We start from the raw sequence: 13,413 nt of genomic DNA, 5'->3' as shown, positions 1-13,413 counted from the left end.
CAAAAATCTAGGTGCGTGGGCGGTACAGCACTTCTCTTCCTTCATAATGTGATGGCTGCAACAACGCTATAGTTGCGCCGCCACTGCCGATATTCGTGAGCTCGTGTGCTCCACTTGTTCCTGCAGATAGCTTTCTCTCAGGTGCGTATCGATCTCCCTTCGTAGCCAGGAGGCAGAAACAATGAGTGTGCAGAAGGCTGCTCATCAGGTTATGCCCTCGGCTTCTCGCGCACGCACGGACAGACACACGCTTCGGAGACGAGCAAAGTGCTCGGAAGAAAAGCCCCGGCGTCGGTTGGCAGCAGGCCTCACCTCGCGCGCACTCATCGGCCGCCCACCTACAGCGGTGAAAGAAGAAAAAGGGGGACAGAGGCGGCGCAGCAGCAAGAGCGAGAGGAGCAGAGATTACTTTTTAATGGAACAGCAAAACCACATTAATATCAAATGCAGGTTCCCTGTCGCGGGCCCGACCCACGCTCCGGCGCCGCGTCCCCAGGGGACGCGGGCGGCTTCGGACTCGGGATTCGGGCTCGACTCGGTTTGGCCGGGAGAGAGACTTGGCCACGATGCGCCCCCTAACGGTTCTCCCGGGCATACTTGGAGGAGCGGGCAGGGGAAGCGGAGACAAGTCTGGGCGCGTAGGGAAAGAGGGATGCTCGGGTGGCAGGCCAGGAACGCCGCTTCCCCCAGCCGCCGTCTGCCTCCGCTTTCCCGCTGACGGTTGTCACCGTCATTCCGGCCTGCCCTTTTTGGTAATTTATACTAGGTGGCCGCCGCGGCTCTGGATACGACTTTGGCTTCTGCCCGGTCTGCTGCTTGCGGTCGGCGGGAGCTGGAGGCTGAACGCGGATAAAAAAAGAAAGAAGGCTAAGTTATAAAGGGAGGAGGTGCGAAAAGGAGAAAGGGGAAGCAGTCGTATCTTCTTGCAGAGTGCCACCGTCGGTGGGAGTTGCGGTGGCCGAGAGAGCGGCCCGTGGTTTTTCTTGCGCCGTCAAGAACGCTAGCCTCGTCGCCGGTGTTCGTTTCGTCGCGTCTCTGGAGAACGCCGCTGCCACGTGGAGCGTTCTTCTCTTTCCTCCGGCGACGTGTTGGTCACTGTTGCTTCTTGCCCTTTTCCCTCTTACCTCGGTATTTTCCGCCGCGGTTATCGGTTCTTTTCTTCTTGTACTTTGGCTTCCGCAGCGGCGCCACGCTCTCGTCGGGCGCCAGGCCCGTGCTCGATCGTATATATCCCGCGGCGCTCCAGTTCCTCCGCTCTTCCCCCTTCGTTCTCCCCTGCATCGTCGCGTGTCCACTGTCTTTTCTCGCTGTCCTGCGGGGGGCTTGCCGAGGATTGCTTAGACTGTTTATTGGTCGGGCTCCCTTCGGCTATCGCACCAGGGGTTTAGGCTGCCCGCGCAGAGGGAGGGAGGGCGCGAGTGTCGCCGGCCCAAAGTCCTTCTCTTCCTGCGGCAACTTTTTCTTCACGCTCCCGGCCGAGCTGTCGCGGCCGGGACGCGTTCGTTTTTTTGTCTCTCTTTGTGTGACTTTCTCATGGCCGCAAAGTTTCATTTATTCCGGGTGTACGCCGGCGCTGCCTTATAGACGGGCGCAAGCCACTGGCCTGTTTCCCGGAACGGAAGGAATTTGTAGGCGCCGGACGGACAACAGCCTTCTCATTAGGTACGGCGACAGGGCACTGAACTTGCCGCAAAGAGTTCTCCCTTGATCTGTCTTGGCTCGAAGTTCTGTATCGTGTCGAGCGGAGGGCTTAAGCCGGGAGTTTTATCACGTTGGGCGCAACGGCTAGCGCATTCCTTTAGCCGATAACAGCATTTTCTTGTTTAACTGATTCTGTTCAGAAGCCAGAAAAAACAACCACAATTAGGATGAAAGCGAATCCGAGACCAGTTCGCCTTACCTCTAGATGCCGCAATATACGAATTTTCTATGCCGTATTGTGTTTGTATTTTTGTATCTGCCAAGAAAACATAGTCTCACTTTGCCGACTAGTTTAGTTTAGTTAAAACCTTTTGGGTGCTGCCCTTTTGAATATCTGTTATTAGACGTTCTGTTCCTTTCACATTTGGTAGGTCCCGACAGGAGCACGTGTGGTCGACATATTTTCTTTTTGTTTGCCGTTTTGAGTGCACAAGTACGCATGTCTATACCTTCACATACGCACCCATGTAAACACGACTGCCGAACTAGGCATACCCTGCATTAATCTGGAGAAAGATAGCTGTTTTACTGTATTTAGCCGGCATATGCTCGGCCGACACGCTACTCTGCAGAAACAGACAGATGTACAGAGGAAGGCCCAAACACAGTATCCGCACGCCAGCATTCCCACCTTACAATGTATACCAGTAAAACAAACCTTTGAAAGAAGTCACGAAAATAACAAAAGTACAGGAGTTGTCATCTCAATTTCAGTCCATATATTTAACAGGATGAATTGCTATGCAATTTTTGAAGCGAGCGAAACATTCAGGGTTCGTGAGGCTCGAGAAGCTCTGCATAGCGCTTTGTTGTGGTTGCATTTGATGTTGCTTTATTATGAATATTGATATTTTTTTAAATTATGTTTTATTTCTACAGGCAGATTAATGTTGACCTAACGAATCAAATCTCCGCGCAGCAAGGCGCTACTTCTACGATAACGCAGCCCTTTGTCCCCGTTTAAAGTTCTCAGCACCAAAAAACAATCTTTTTTTTCTTTTTCCTTTCTTTCTTCTTTTTTGCGATATACAGCTTTCTTGTTTCATTCGCACTGTGCGCTGTAAACTTTACCGTCAGACCCAGTCGTCTCATCTTTGGAAACTAACTTCATTAATGTGCATGGTTTTATATTTTTCTAAGGATGGCACAAGTGCCATTGTCCTCCTTCGTTCGCCCTTTACCTATTTTGCGGAATGCAATTGCGAGAGAGAGAGAGAGAGAGGGGGTGAAAGGTAGCAAGGATAACCAGAAGACGAGGAAGGAAGGAAGGAAGGAAAAAGTGGAGAAGGAAAGGTAGGGAGGTTAACCAGTTTAGCTTAACCAGTTTGCTACCCTACACATGGGAGAGGGATGGGGGACATTAAAGATGGGGAAGGGGGAGAGGGAGACAGAGCACATAGCACAGCACACACACATCGTCCGTTGGAGTCCATCAATCTGAGAAGACGAGGAACCCGCACTGTATTGGTAGGAAGAAACAGAAATATGAAAAGGGCATTTTTAGCTCTGCATAGGATCGCTGCGCGTGACGCGTGGGTTTTTAGACTGCCACCCTCCTCATTCCACCGAAAATTAACGTTCCAAAGCGCAATACAGTGCCGCGTAAAAGTAGGCGCTACGCGTACCAATGGTGCATGCTTTGCTCGGACCAACCCTGTGGTGTTGCCCCTCGCAGGTGTGGTTTCAGAACCGCCGCGCCAAGTGGAAGAAGCGCAAGAAGACGAGCAACGTGTTCCGCAGCCCCGGGGCGCTGCTCCCTTCGCACAGCCTGCCGCCCTTCGGTTCGGTGGGCGATGCCGCGGCGGGGCTCACCTTCGGCTCGGCCTCGGACCCCGGCGGACCGCCGCGCTGGGCGCCGCACGCCAGCATGTCCCAGATGGGACACTTGGGGCCCGCACTGGCCAGGCAGCCGCCGCTTGGTCCGCCCACGTCCGTGCCAACCATCGCGCAGGTAGGCATGGGTGAAAGCTCGGGTGCGATGGTAACCCGTGGCAACGCCATCAGTACAAAACGAAAATCCTAATTTAATTTCATTTTATTATACTGTCAGCCTCATTTGGGCTATAACAGGAGTGGAGAGGAGCATACATACTCAAAAATAAGCACTCCTTATACAAACAACTATGAACATATAACAATGATTGACAAGGCATAGCCAAAGCTCTTTACTCGGAAGCACAGCAAACAATGCATATAATACACTCTACATCTTTAAACACTAAGTCATTTAGTTTTTTTACGAAATAAGGTACACATTCAGATGAAACAGTGGAATTTGGGAGCCTGTTCCACTTTTTGATCGCCCGTGGAAAAGAACTGTATTTCAAGCAATCGTTGTGGTGTCTCGGAGGAGGAATGTACATGTTATTCCGGTGTCTTGATGTTTCCCCAGTTTTTATTTCTATGTACTTTGATCTGTCAATTTTTACTCGATATTTAATTGTTAGAAAGAGTCATTTAAGCCTGTCGTACTCTGCCCTTGTTCTAGTGGTTGAAGGTGAGCTAGGTTACAAAGTTGAGTTGGCGAGTGCAAACGCTGGTATTCGACTCTGGCAAGCTCGTGATCACCCTATGGAGTACGTCCATTCTAGGATGCTTTTTTTCCTGGAAACGCTAATTGCAACAGATTTCGCCGCGTTTAGATGCATCTGCCAAGTAATGCACCAGTTATTTATTTCCTGGAGGTTTAGATTTAGTTCTGATTGATCAGAAGGAGACTTAACGGGACTATATATTACGCAATCGTCTGCAAAAAAAAAAAACTTATAGGGACCGTAATATATTTAGGAAAATCGTTGATAAAAATCAAAAACAGCAGTGGGTCCAAGACACTAGTTTGGGGAACTCCAGACATAACGTTAGTAAGTGTAGATTTTTTAGTGTTGACTTCAACAGTACTGCTTGCGATTGGAGAAATAGGAGGATAACCATTGCGTTATGTTTGGGTTTTTAAAGATAGCATTTTTTTTAATGGGGCCCACACAAAGAAAAAGAGCGCCATGTGTTTGTGCGTGCGTGTCCTTGTGCTTAGTTTTGACACTATATAGTGTACTGAAGAGGAAAGCACAAGCGTCTCTGCGGCCGCATGACTCCCGAACTAAGGAAGACAACGGACCAAAGATCTATGTCGCTGCTTCCCTCGCCCTGGCACTTGGCTGGAACTGTGCGACTGCTCTCTGCACTAGACTCGACTTGGCTGGGATTTCCGCTAACCGTCAATAAACCCCGTAGTATTTGGTGGAGGTGTGGGGTACCATAACTACTCGCCCTGGAACTCCGGAGCCAGACTCTGCCCGCCGCTACCGCCAAGAACATTCCAGACGACGCCGGTGAGCGACCCACTTCGTCAGCTGGACTAGTCACCTGCGGTGACGTTCGCCAACGAGACCCAGGTGTGTCCAGTGGCGCCGCGGATAATGACGTCGACGACTGGCTTTCGTCGTGCCAAAGGTGAGCAACCACAACAAATAGGACGATTGGACAAAGCTCACCAACGTTATTTTTATCTTGCGGATGTGGCTGACCTCTGGTTTCGAAACTACGGTGCAACTGTTGCGACATGGAATGACTTTAAGACTGCCTTCTTGGAGATATTTGGCAGTCCGGCCGTGCGAAAGCTTCGCGCCGAACAACGCCTGCGCCAGCAAGCACAAGAGTCGGGCGAGGATTTCAGTAGTTCTGTCAAAGACGTCATCGATCTCTGCAAACGAGCGAGCCGAACGATGACTGAAAAAGGTAAGATTGAACAAATCCTCAAGGGCATTGAAGACGCTGCCCGCCAAACTGTTCCTCACGTGACCTCCCTTCCCAGTTTGGCGACTTCTCCTGGACGGACTGATGACGGGTCTCTGCTGTCTCAAATCAGTCTTTGTGGCGTGCAAAATTGGTAATGACGACGATCCACAATAAACAGGGATATATTTTTACTGAAGAGGAGGCCCTAGCTGACGGTCATTCGCCTCGGGGGATTAATCTCCCAGAGCCTCGCGCGGGCTACACGTGATCTGAGCCACGCGCCCGCTTCGCCTTCTAGTCAATGGCCTGTCCCTAGCCAGACGCCGTTCTCCTCATCCTCCTCGACGTCGGTCCTGATACACCTTCATTCGTGAAGAGGTGGCCCGCCAGTTCTCGCTGCTCCCTCTCACCGAGAACGCTGTCCAACCTTTGTCCTCGGCCATATGCAGCAGGCCATCCGCGAGCATGTTGCAGCAGCTCTTCCGCCGGTCTACCAGCATGCTCAGATTGCCGCTCCGCTGACGTAGGCTAAAGTCATGTCGCCTCCCAGACCGATGACGCTCCCCTACTCGACGCCGCCACCGCGCCCGGCAATTCCCCCTGTGTCTCAAATTCCCTCGGAATACTTCCGGTCGCTAGATCCATGGCGCACGCGGGACAATGCGGCCGATATGCTTCTCCTGCGGTCTCACAGGACATGTGGCACGTTTTCGTCGCCGCCGCCGGCTGCGTCCGGCCGTCGTCGATGATCCACACGTACCTGTAGCCCCCCACCGGTCGTCAGAACTTCAGCAGCCGTCGTTCACCATCGCCGCGTAGCCGTTCGGTATCGCCGATGCGTCGTCACCCGCCTTCCAACGAGGGAATCTAAGTACTGCAGCTCCGGAGGCAAGATCTGCACGCTTGTCGAAATGCCCAAGACCTGCACTATCCTCGAAAAACAGAATAGAAACGCAGTTTGAAGGATCTGCTACATTCGCATTTGTCGACACGGGCGCTGCAGTTTCCGTCTCTTTGCCGTAAGATCAGGAAGGCCACCCAATCACTTTCTGGCCTTGTACTTCGTACTGTCACCACGGAGCCCTTGAACCTTCAGCAGCATGCACAACTAGGATCGTTATTCAGGACGCACTTTACACAATTGAGTTCCTTGTGCTGCGTTCCTGCTCTCATGATTTCATCCTGGGATGGGACTTTCTATCGCGCAGTGCCGTCATTGTCTGTACCCGTGCCGAAGTTGCTCTGTCTATCCTTAACAACAGTGTCGGCTGCCTCCCCCGCCCCCTTAAATATTATTGTCACCGCCGATACTGATCTGCCGCCAATCATTTCAACACCAGTTGCTTTGTTTCATCCGTCTGCGCCCGACGCCCAGGTACTGTTCATGCCCTCATCTGCGTTTCTGCACCGTAAACCTCTACCACTTCCATCACCGTTCTTGACGTCGCCGCTGGTACAACAATTATGCTAGTGCACAACCTGTTCGCAAACTCGCTCATTCTCCTTCGCAACAAGTCCGTCGGCTTTGTCGAGCCCGTTGACATATCTGAGAGTTTAGACGTGCCTGGCTGTTCTTCAGATCTTTCGCTCGACGCCATGACACCATTTCGGAGAAGCTCCCGATTGGCTTCCGAAGTCTTTGATTCGTGCATTGACGCCAACCTTTCCCTCAAGCACTGCGAGCAACTCTTGCGTCTCCTAGATACTTAACGCTCTTCCTTTGACTGTACCGAACACCCCTTGGGTCGTACAGACAGTGCTTCCTACCACAACGACGTGGGGCTCCCGCTTCCCCTCAGTTAACGCCCCTATTGCGTTTCATTGGCGAAGTGTCGTGTAATCAACGACCACGTGAATGACATGTCCGAGTGTGGCGTCGTTCAACCATTCCAGAATTCGTGATCTTCTCCTGTTGTGCTAGTGCGCAAAAAAAAAAAGATGGTTCTATTCGATTATGTGTCGATTACCGCCGTGCCAACAAAGTAACACAGAAGTACGTATATCCCTTTCCCCTAAACCACTGCGAGTGCGTGGCAATAGTCTGGGCTCTTTGGTAATTACGACCGTACCTTTATGGCTGACCCTTTTACGTCGTCACGAACCACCACGCTTTTTGCTGGTTGTCGACTTTGAGAGACCCCTCGGGCCGCCTCGATCGCTGGGCCCTGCGGCTACAAGAGTATGACATCCAAGTGGTGTACAGGTCTGGACGAAAGCACTCCGACGTGGACGCCCTTTATCGCTCTCCTCTGCTCCATGATACAGCGTCACTGCCGTGAGCCGCTATCTCAGCGCTCAACGTCGAGTCCATGCGTTCGGAGCAACGGAAGGACCCGTGGATTGCATGCTCTTCTCTACCTTCTGTCGGATCCTACCGCCATCACGCCCTCCCGCGCGCTCCGCCGTCAAGCCTCTCATTCTGCCGTACGAGACAACCTGCTTTATCGCCGCAACTCTATACCGGATGGTCGCGAGTGGCCAAGTGCGTTAAAGAATTCCGCAAACTTGCTCCTACCTTCACGACGGAAGATCAAGCTCACCACTGCAGTCGACATGACAACGACCTGAGCACTCCCGCTTTCCGTGTCGGCTCCCCCGTTTAGTTGTAGATTCCGCCTCAGGTTCCCGCTCTTTCGTCTAAGCTAATGACTCAATACTACGGACCTTACCGGATCGTCGCCTGCACATCTGCTGTAAACTACGTGGTCGAACCTCTGACGCCGTCAGACGACCTGAGGCGTCGCGGTCATAAGACCATACACGTCAGCCGGCTTAAACCGCATTATGATCCCCTTATCATGGTGTCACCGTGATTCGCCAGGATGGCTACTCTTCTCCGTGGGGCCATTGCAATGACGACGATAGCACAAGCATCGCTGCGGTCGCATGGCTCCTGAAGTGAGGAAGACAAAGACCAAAAGATCGGTGTCGCTGCTTACCTCACGCTGGCGCTTGGCTGAAACTGCTCGGCTGCCCTCTACTCTGGAGCCGACGTGACTGGGATTCCCGCTAACCGTCAATAAACCCCATAGCAATAAGGAATGAGGAACTGCCGCCCTACTGCAGCCACATTTTTTTCTGGGATTGCTGTACTGAGCTGTTACTCAGACTCGAAATGATGTGTTTGGCGTTCTTCGCAGTTATCATCATTACATCAACACGGTAAATAAGTGTGCAAAGGGTGAGGCGAACTGGTCCGAAAGGCTGTAGAAAACGTTGAACGAAAACTGAAATCAGACGCCCAAATTGGATCTCAGGAACAGTGGCATTACAAGGTCCATACATTGATCAGTGACAAAATCATCATTACCTCATATATTACCATCATAACATGTATGGGAATCTATGAGGTTCCGATAATGTGCTTCAGCTATGGTTGTGAGCGTGCTGCAGTGGATTCGCACAGGGCTCGACATAAGTTGTAAACAGTGTTCTTTTTCTTTTCCTTTTTCTTTTTTTTCTGTGCGCATGTGTTCATTGCACAAGCGAAATGTTTTTCTTTCTTCCTTTTTTGCTAAACCGAAGGCCCACAAATTATGGAATTGTGCTTGTAATATAGGCATAAAGTAGGTATTTTTATCCCGTTCTAATGCACACCAGTATTAAAAAGATGACACTTTGATTCGTAAGGTGCTCGAGTTCCCGTTAATGAGGCGCATAGCGCTTCCGCTTCTTGATTTAAATGTGTTGATTTGGAATTATGCAGTCTGAGATATATTCCACTTTTTGATTGCAGGCTGCGAATTCCTGCAGTCCACCAGACTTCGGAAACTGCTACAACTCCTTACAATCTTGGAGCATGCTCGACTCCAACATGCTATGGAATTAGGCCATGCCAAGCTACATTTCTAAGTGAGTGTGACACCTTCTTTTTTTTGAAAAGAATACTTATTGTGTATCTTTAATACTGTTGCAAGTCCCCTCGCTGATGAGCCGTCCTTCTAGTTTTGCGCTGAGAGTAATGTAACATAGCGGTATGTGCTGCGCGAGCCAGCAAGCAGCAGCAGCATACGGTGCCAACACTGCACGTTACCGACGTCCTGCGTGACGAGCGACCGAGTGAGCAGCAGTGGCCACCAAGGCCTGCAGGCGCGCCCCGCCGCTAACATCAGAGAGAGAGAGAGAGAGAGAGAGGACGGACTGCGCGCCGGCTTCCGAGAGCGAGATGGCGACACCCGCACGCGCGCGTCACCTGATTGGCTCGCCGACGACAACCCGTCTCGCCCCGCGGAGTAGCGTCGCCGCATCTGCTCCGTCGAAGCGCGATCGTGACGTGGCGTCACAGCCAATGTGAATTTAGGTGCCGTTTCACTGCTACAGACGCCGGCTTTTTTCGCTCAATGGTCCATTTGATGCTTTTGCATCAACAATTTCTCCACTCCCTTGTGTTTAGATAAGATCTTTTCAAAGTGCATAATGTGGAAACAACGCTGCATATATACAACCCGAAATGGTCACTTTGTGCAAATTTCCAGTGTGATACTTGAATACGAGCTCTTGTCACTACCGGAAGAACTCATGCATTACGCGAAGCTGTTCTCAAGTCAAAGCTATAGAACATGAGAGTTTTAGGAGTGGGAACAAAACAAAACATCTCGCGATTATCTACGGCTGTTTTTTTTTTTTTTGAAGCGTCCAGTTCTGCGGCATCGATGCGCGGCTTCCTAGGCCTAAGAAAAATTGTCCGCTCGACGCCGAGGCACAGACAACAGGTGACGGACTAGCGTCATGTGTCGTCCTGCCAAAAAAACCTGCTGGCTGTCATGCTACCACATGACACGTCGTTGCGAGTGGCCACATGCGCCTTGAATAACCAAACGGTTTAGTCGAAAGAAAGCCTCTCTACTGCATTGGATAAGGTCAAGTTTTGTCGATACGCCTGCATGATTATTCAAGGAGGGAGGTACATATTCTCCGTTCTGTACTTAATGCAATGAGACAGGGGACATCGAACACTTTCTGTGGTCGTAATTTGTGATCAAGATAACGTGGTGAAAAGGATGCTCGTCTATCGAACGTACAGAAGAAAGGCCTTCCACTTGCGTGCCTAAAACATTTTGTTTCCAGAAAGGTCCGCTATAGCCCGCAAGGAAGTTGCACGTCATTTCATATTATTAAAATACACCGATTTGCTCAAAATGTGGATCGCAAAGCTAAACCCGCCTGTAGCTACAACAACCACAACCACCACCACCTCATATTTTTTCTTTAACACTTTCTCCGTCGCCGCGCGGAGTCGAACAGGACATGCGTTTGAGCATGCAAAGCTCGCTGATTTCTATGCGCCCGCGCCACCTTTCGTACATGGCCCCATGTCGCCACGCATCGCTTTGCACGTAGGGTTGTTTGCCGAGGACCCGCACGTTATGCATGAGCTTGCGAAGTGATCTATATTTTTATTGCATTCGCGTCGTGTGAAAGGTACGTGGCCGCAAACAACGAATTCAATTGCTGCATCGTTCTGAGCTGCGTGTACAGCAGTATTGAAGCTTCGTGAGGTTCGCAGTGGCAGTGCACAAGTTTATAACGTCACTTATTGGGTATCCATTGTATCCCAAATAAATGCAAAGGAAGCACCGATCGTTTTACTTTCTTTTCGTGATTATTTACACAAAATATTTCCAGTCTGTTCACAATACTTCTGCAATATTCAATCATTCGTTCGAGCTTATGACAGATGTTAACTTTTTCTTATCAGTCGGAAATTGATGTATTTACAAACAGCTCCTTACTACGTCTGAGGCAGTGCGGTCATGAAACACCGTCTTGTTTATATACGCGTGTCGTAGCTACCGACTACGTAGCACATCGAGTTTACTGGCGACAAGCGCTTCAAAGGTAATGTGTGTAAGCAGTCTCCCATTAAGCCTCGACAGCAAGAAACATTTAGTTTCGGTCAGCATCCATCGTGATAAGGTGAAGTTTTTAACCCAACAAATGAAAGCGTGTACGATACTGCGTCGTTGCCACGATACCTCAAGCTTGCTCGCGAAACTTATTCTTCTCGAAAAGTGACCTGTTTTGATTTGCGCCTAATATTCAAATGTCAGCTGGAAATACATTTGTATTTCTTGTGCTGTTCATTTTTAATCAGAAACGCCGAACGTCAGATACAGCGGGTCAGCTACTCTCTACGCGGCCTTCGTTAGAGTCAACAAGTTGCAATCTGTCGTGATTGGCCAGTTCATGGGCGCGGACCAATCACATATTGCCATTGTGAGCGAACAGCACAGTAGATATGTCCCTTCTTTGTGGTTCTTAGCTAAATGAGTGCAAAAGTAGTAGAATCAGCAATCTCTCCTTTCCACGCTCTGGTTTTTAGAGTCGGCTTCACCTCGTAGACACTATGCTTGCAGTAAAGTACGCTTTACACACCATTGCTTTTTTTTTCTTTGTTAAACAGGCGGAGCAATTATATGCGGCGTCAAAAAACAATAGTGGTGTATATTTAAATGTGACGTAAACTGTAGTGAATCAGTGATAGGTTCATGCACCTGGTTCCTCACAGCTGCAGCTATGAGTGGCGATTTCGCGTTCTTGTGTTCAGGTTAGCTGTTGCTATCGTGTAGAGCTCATCGGAGGAGCAGTGGAACAGAATAAATGCAGGGCGCTTGCTGAACTTGCTCCCCCAGCACCATACCTCCCATCAGGAGAAGCGAATATGCATGTCCCTCTTTGCATGGCAGCTAACATGTCTAGCGTTGTAAATAGTTCCATTATGTTGTATTGCATACAGTTGAACGTCGTGGTGTACAGTTGCTCTGCATGCGTCCCCCAGCTCCGCTAATGCAAGCCGTTCAAGAGTAACGAGAAGACAGGCGTACTTTTTGTTGTTGTTGGTTCTATTACAGAGCGGCTTTCAAACGTGTTGCTGCGTAGTTCCTGCTGCTCCGTCATGTCGTGATATTTATATTCTCTTCCTTATTTGCCTTGTCAAGGTTCCTGCAGACAAGCAAACTACAACGGCAAGGACAGTCGCACCTCACGTGAAGCTTGTCGTCGGGGTGCCACTCTTCTTCTTTTTTCGTCCACGGTGAGCCAGGAATGGAGACGCTGAGGTACAGGGAAGCAACTTCCGAGCCTGTCGCCGTCGTGAGTGTGTGTGTGCGTGCGTGCTTGAATTTTCGTGCGTGTGACGTGACCGTGTTACTGTCGCGTACGAAAAAGAAAGAAAGAAACAGAGAGAAACCGTGGAAAGAAGCGAACAAGGCGAGAAGTGACTTCTTACCCGTCGGTCGGTGGACTAACAAGTTGTGCGTGCATCCTCTGGTGAACGCAGCCGATTTTCCCAGACCGGAAAAGACATCATCGATTGTGACAGGATTGTCCTGGCACAGCTATCGCAAGCGCCGATGGAAGCCCACGACACCAATCTGACAGCGCTGTGTAAATATACTGCACCACACACTGTTATTCTCTTTTTTTTTTCGTCCTCTTTTTGTCCCACGATCGTCGTTTCTTTACTCTTTGCTCCCCCCTGTCCCCCTCCACCCTTATGCTGCTCTCGGGCGCCATGGCCTTATTGTCATGGCAACCTAAGAGGCTGTAGCCAGTCAGCATGGTGGTCTTTTGTTCTCTCTTTATTTCTAGCGCTGCATCGTTCGTGTCAGTCTTGCGTATTTGTTTCATTGCGGCGTTGGTTTGTTTTCGTATCGGTGCCACTGCGTAGTGTCGCCCCGCAATTCACAGCGACAAACGGGGGACGCGAGAGAAAAAGAAAAACACAAAAAAAACTGAACTCTGGGCGTGAAAAGGAGAATATAGGACAGGCTGTTAGCTTCAGGCGCATGCGCAGCAAACATCTGAAGTGACTATGTTGTCGTGAAGCGCCTTTTCTTCTCCGTGCGCTTCCTGCAATCTAGCGCCGCCTCCTTTCTGCGTTCCTTTCTTTCGGTCTGTGCCGGCCTCAGGCCCTGGGAGAACCGGGCGCCCCTTGAGCAGTTTCTTTTCTTTATCTCTCTCGCTCTCTCTCCTTCT

The 13,413-nt window shown here is 50.3% G+C and overlaps 1 protein-coding gene across 2 annotated transcripts in view; it reads left to right on the top strand.

The window, feature by feature from the left end:
- The window catches only part of LOC135919399 (homeobox protein orthopedia-like), a 55,648-nt gene extending 42,799 nt beyond the window's left edge, over positions 1-12,849 (top strand). For both annotated transcript variants that reach the window (XM_065453203.2, XM_065453202.2), the window contains exons 5-7: positions 3,377-3,652; positions 9,173-9,288; positions 12,375-12,849. In XM_065453203.2, the coding sequence (XP_065309275.2) occupies positions 3,377-3,652; positions 9,173-9,265 (369 nt within the window). In that variant the 3' untranslated portion in view covers positions 9,266-9,288; positions 12,375-12,849. The remainder of the gene's footprint in view (positions 1-3,376; positions 3,653-9,172; positions 9,289-12,374) is intronic.
- The last annotated feature ends 564 nt before the right edge of the window (positions 12,850-13,413 follow it).

Source organism: Dermacentor albipictus, chromosome 1 (assembly GCF_038994185.2).
Source record: "Dermacentor albipictus isolate Rhodes 1998 colony chromosome 1, USDA_Dalb.pri_finalv2, whole genome shotgun sequence".
NCBI classification, from domain to species: Eukaryota; Metazoa; Arthropoda; class Arachnida; order Ixodida; family Ixodidae; genus Dermacentor; species Dermacentor albipictus.
This window is presented reverse-complemented; position numbering and strand designations above follow the sequence as displayed.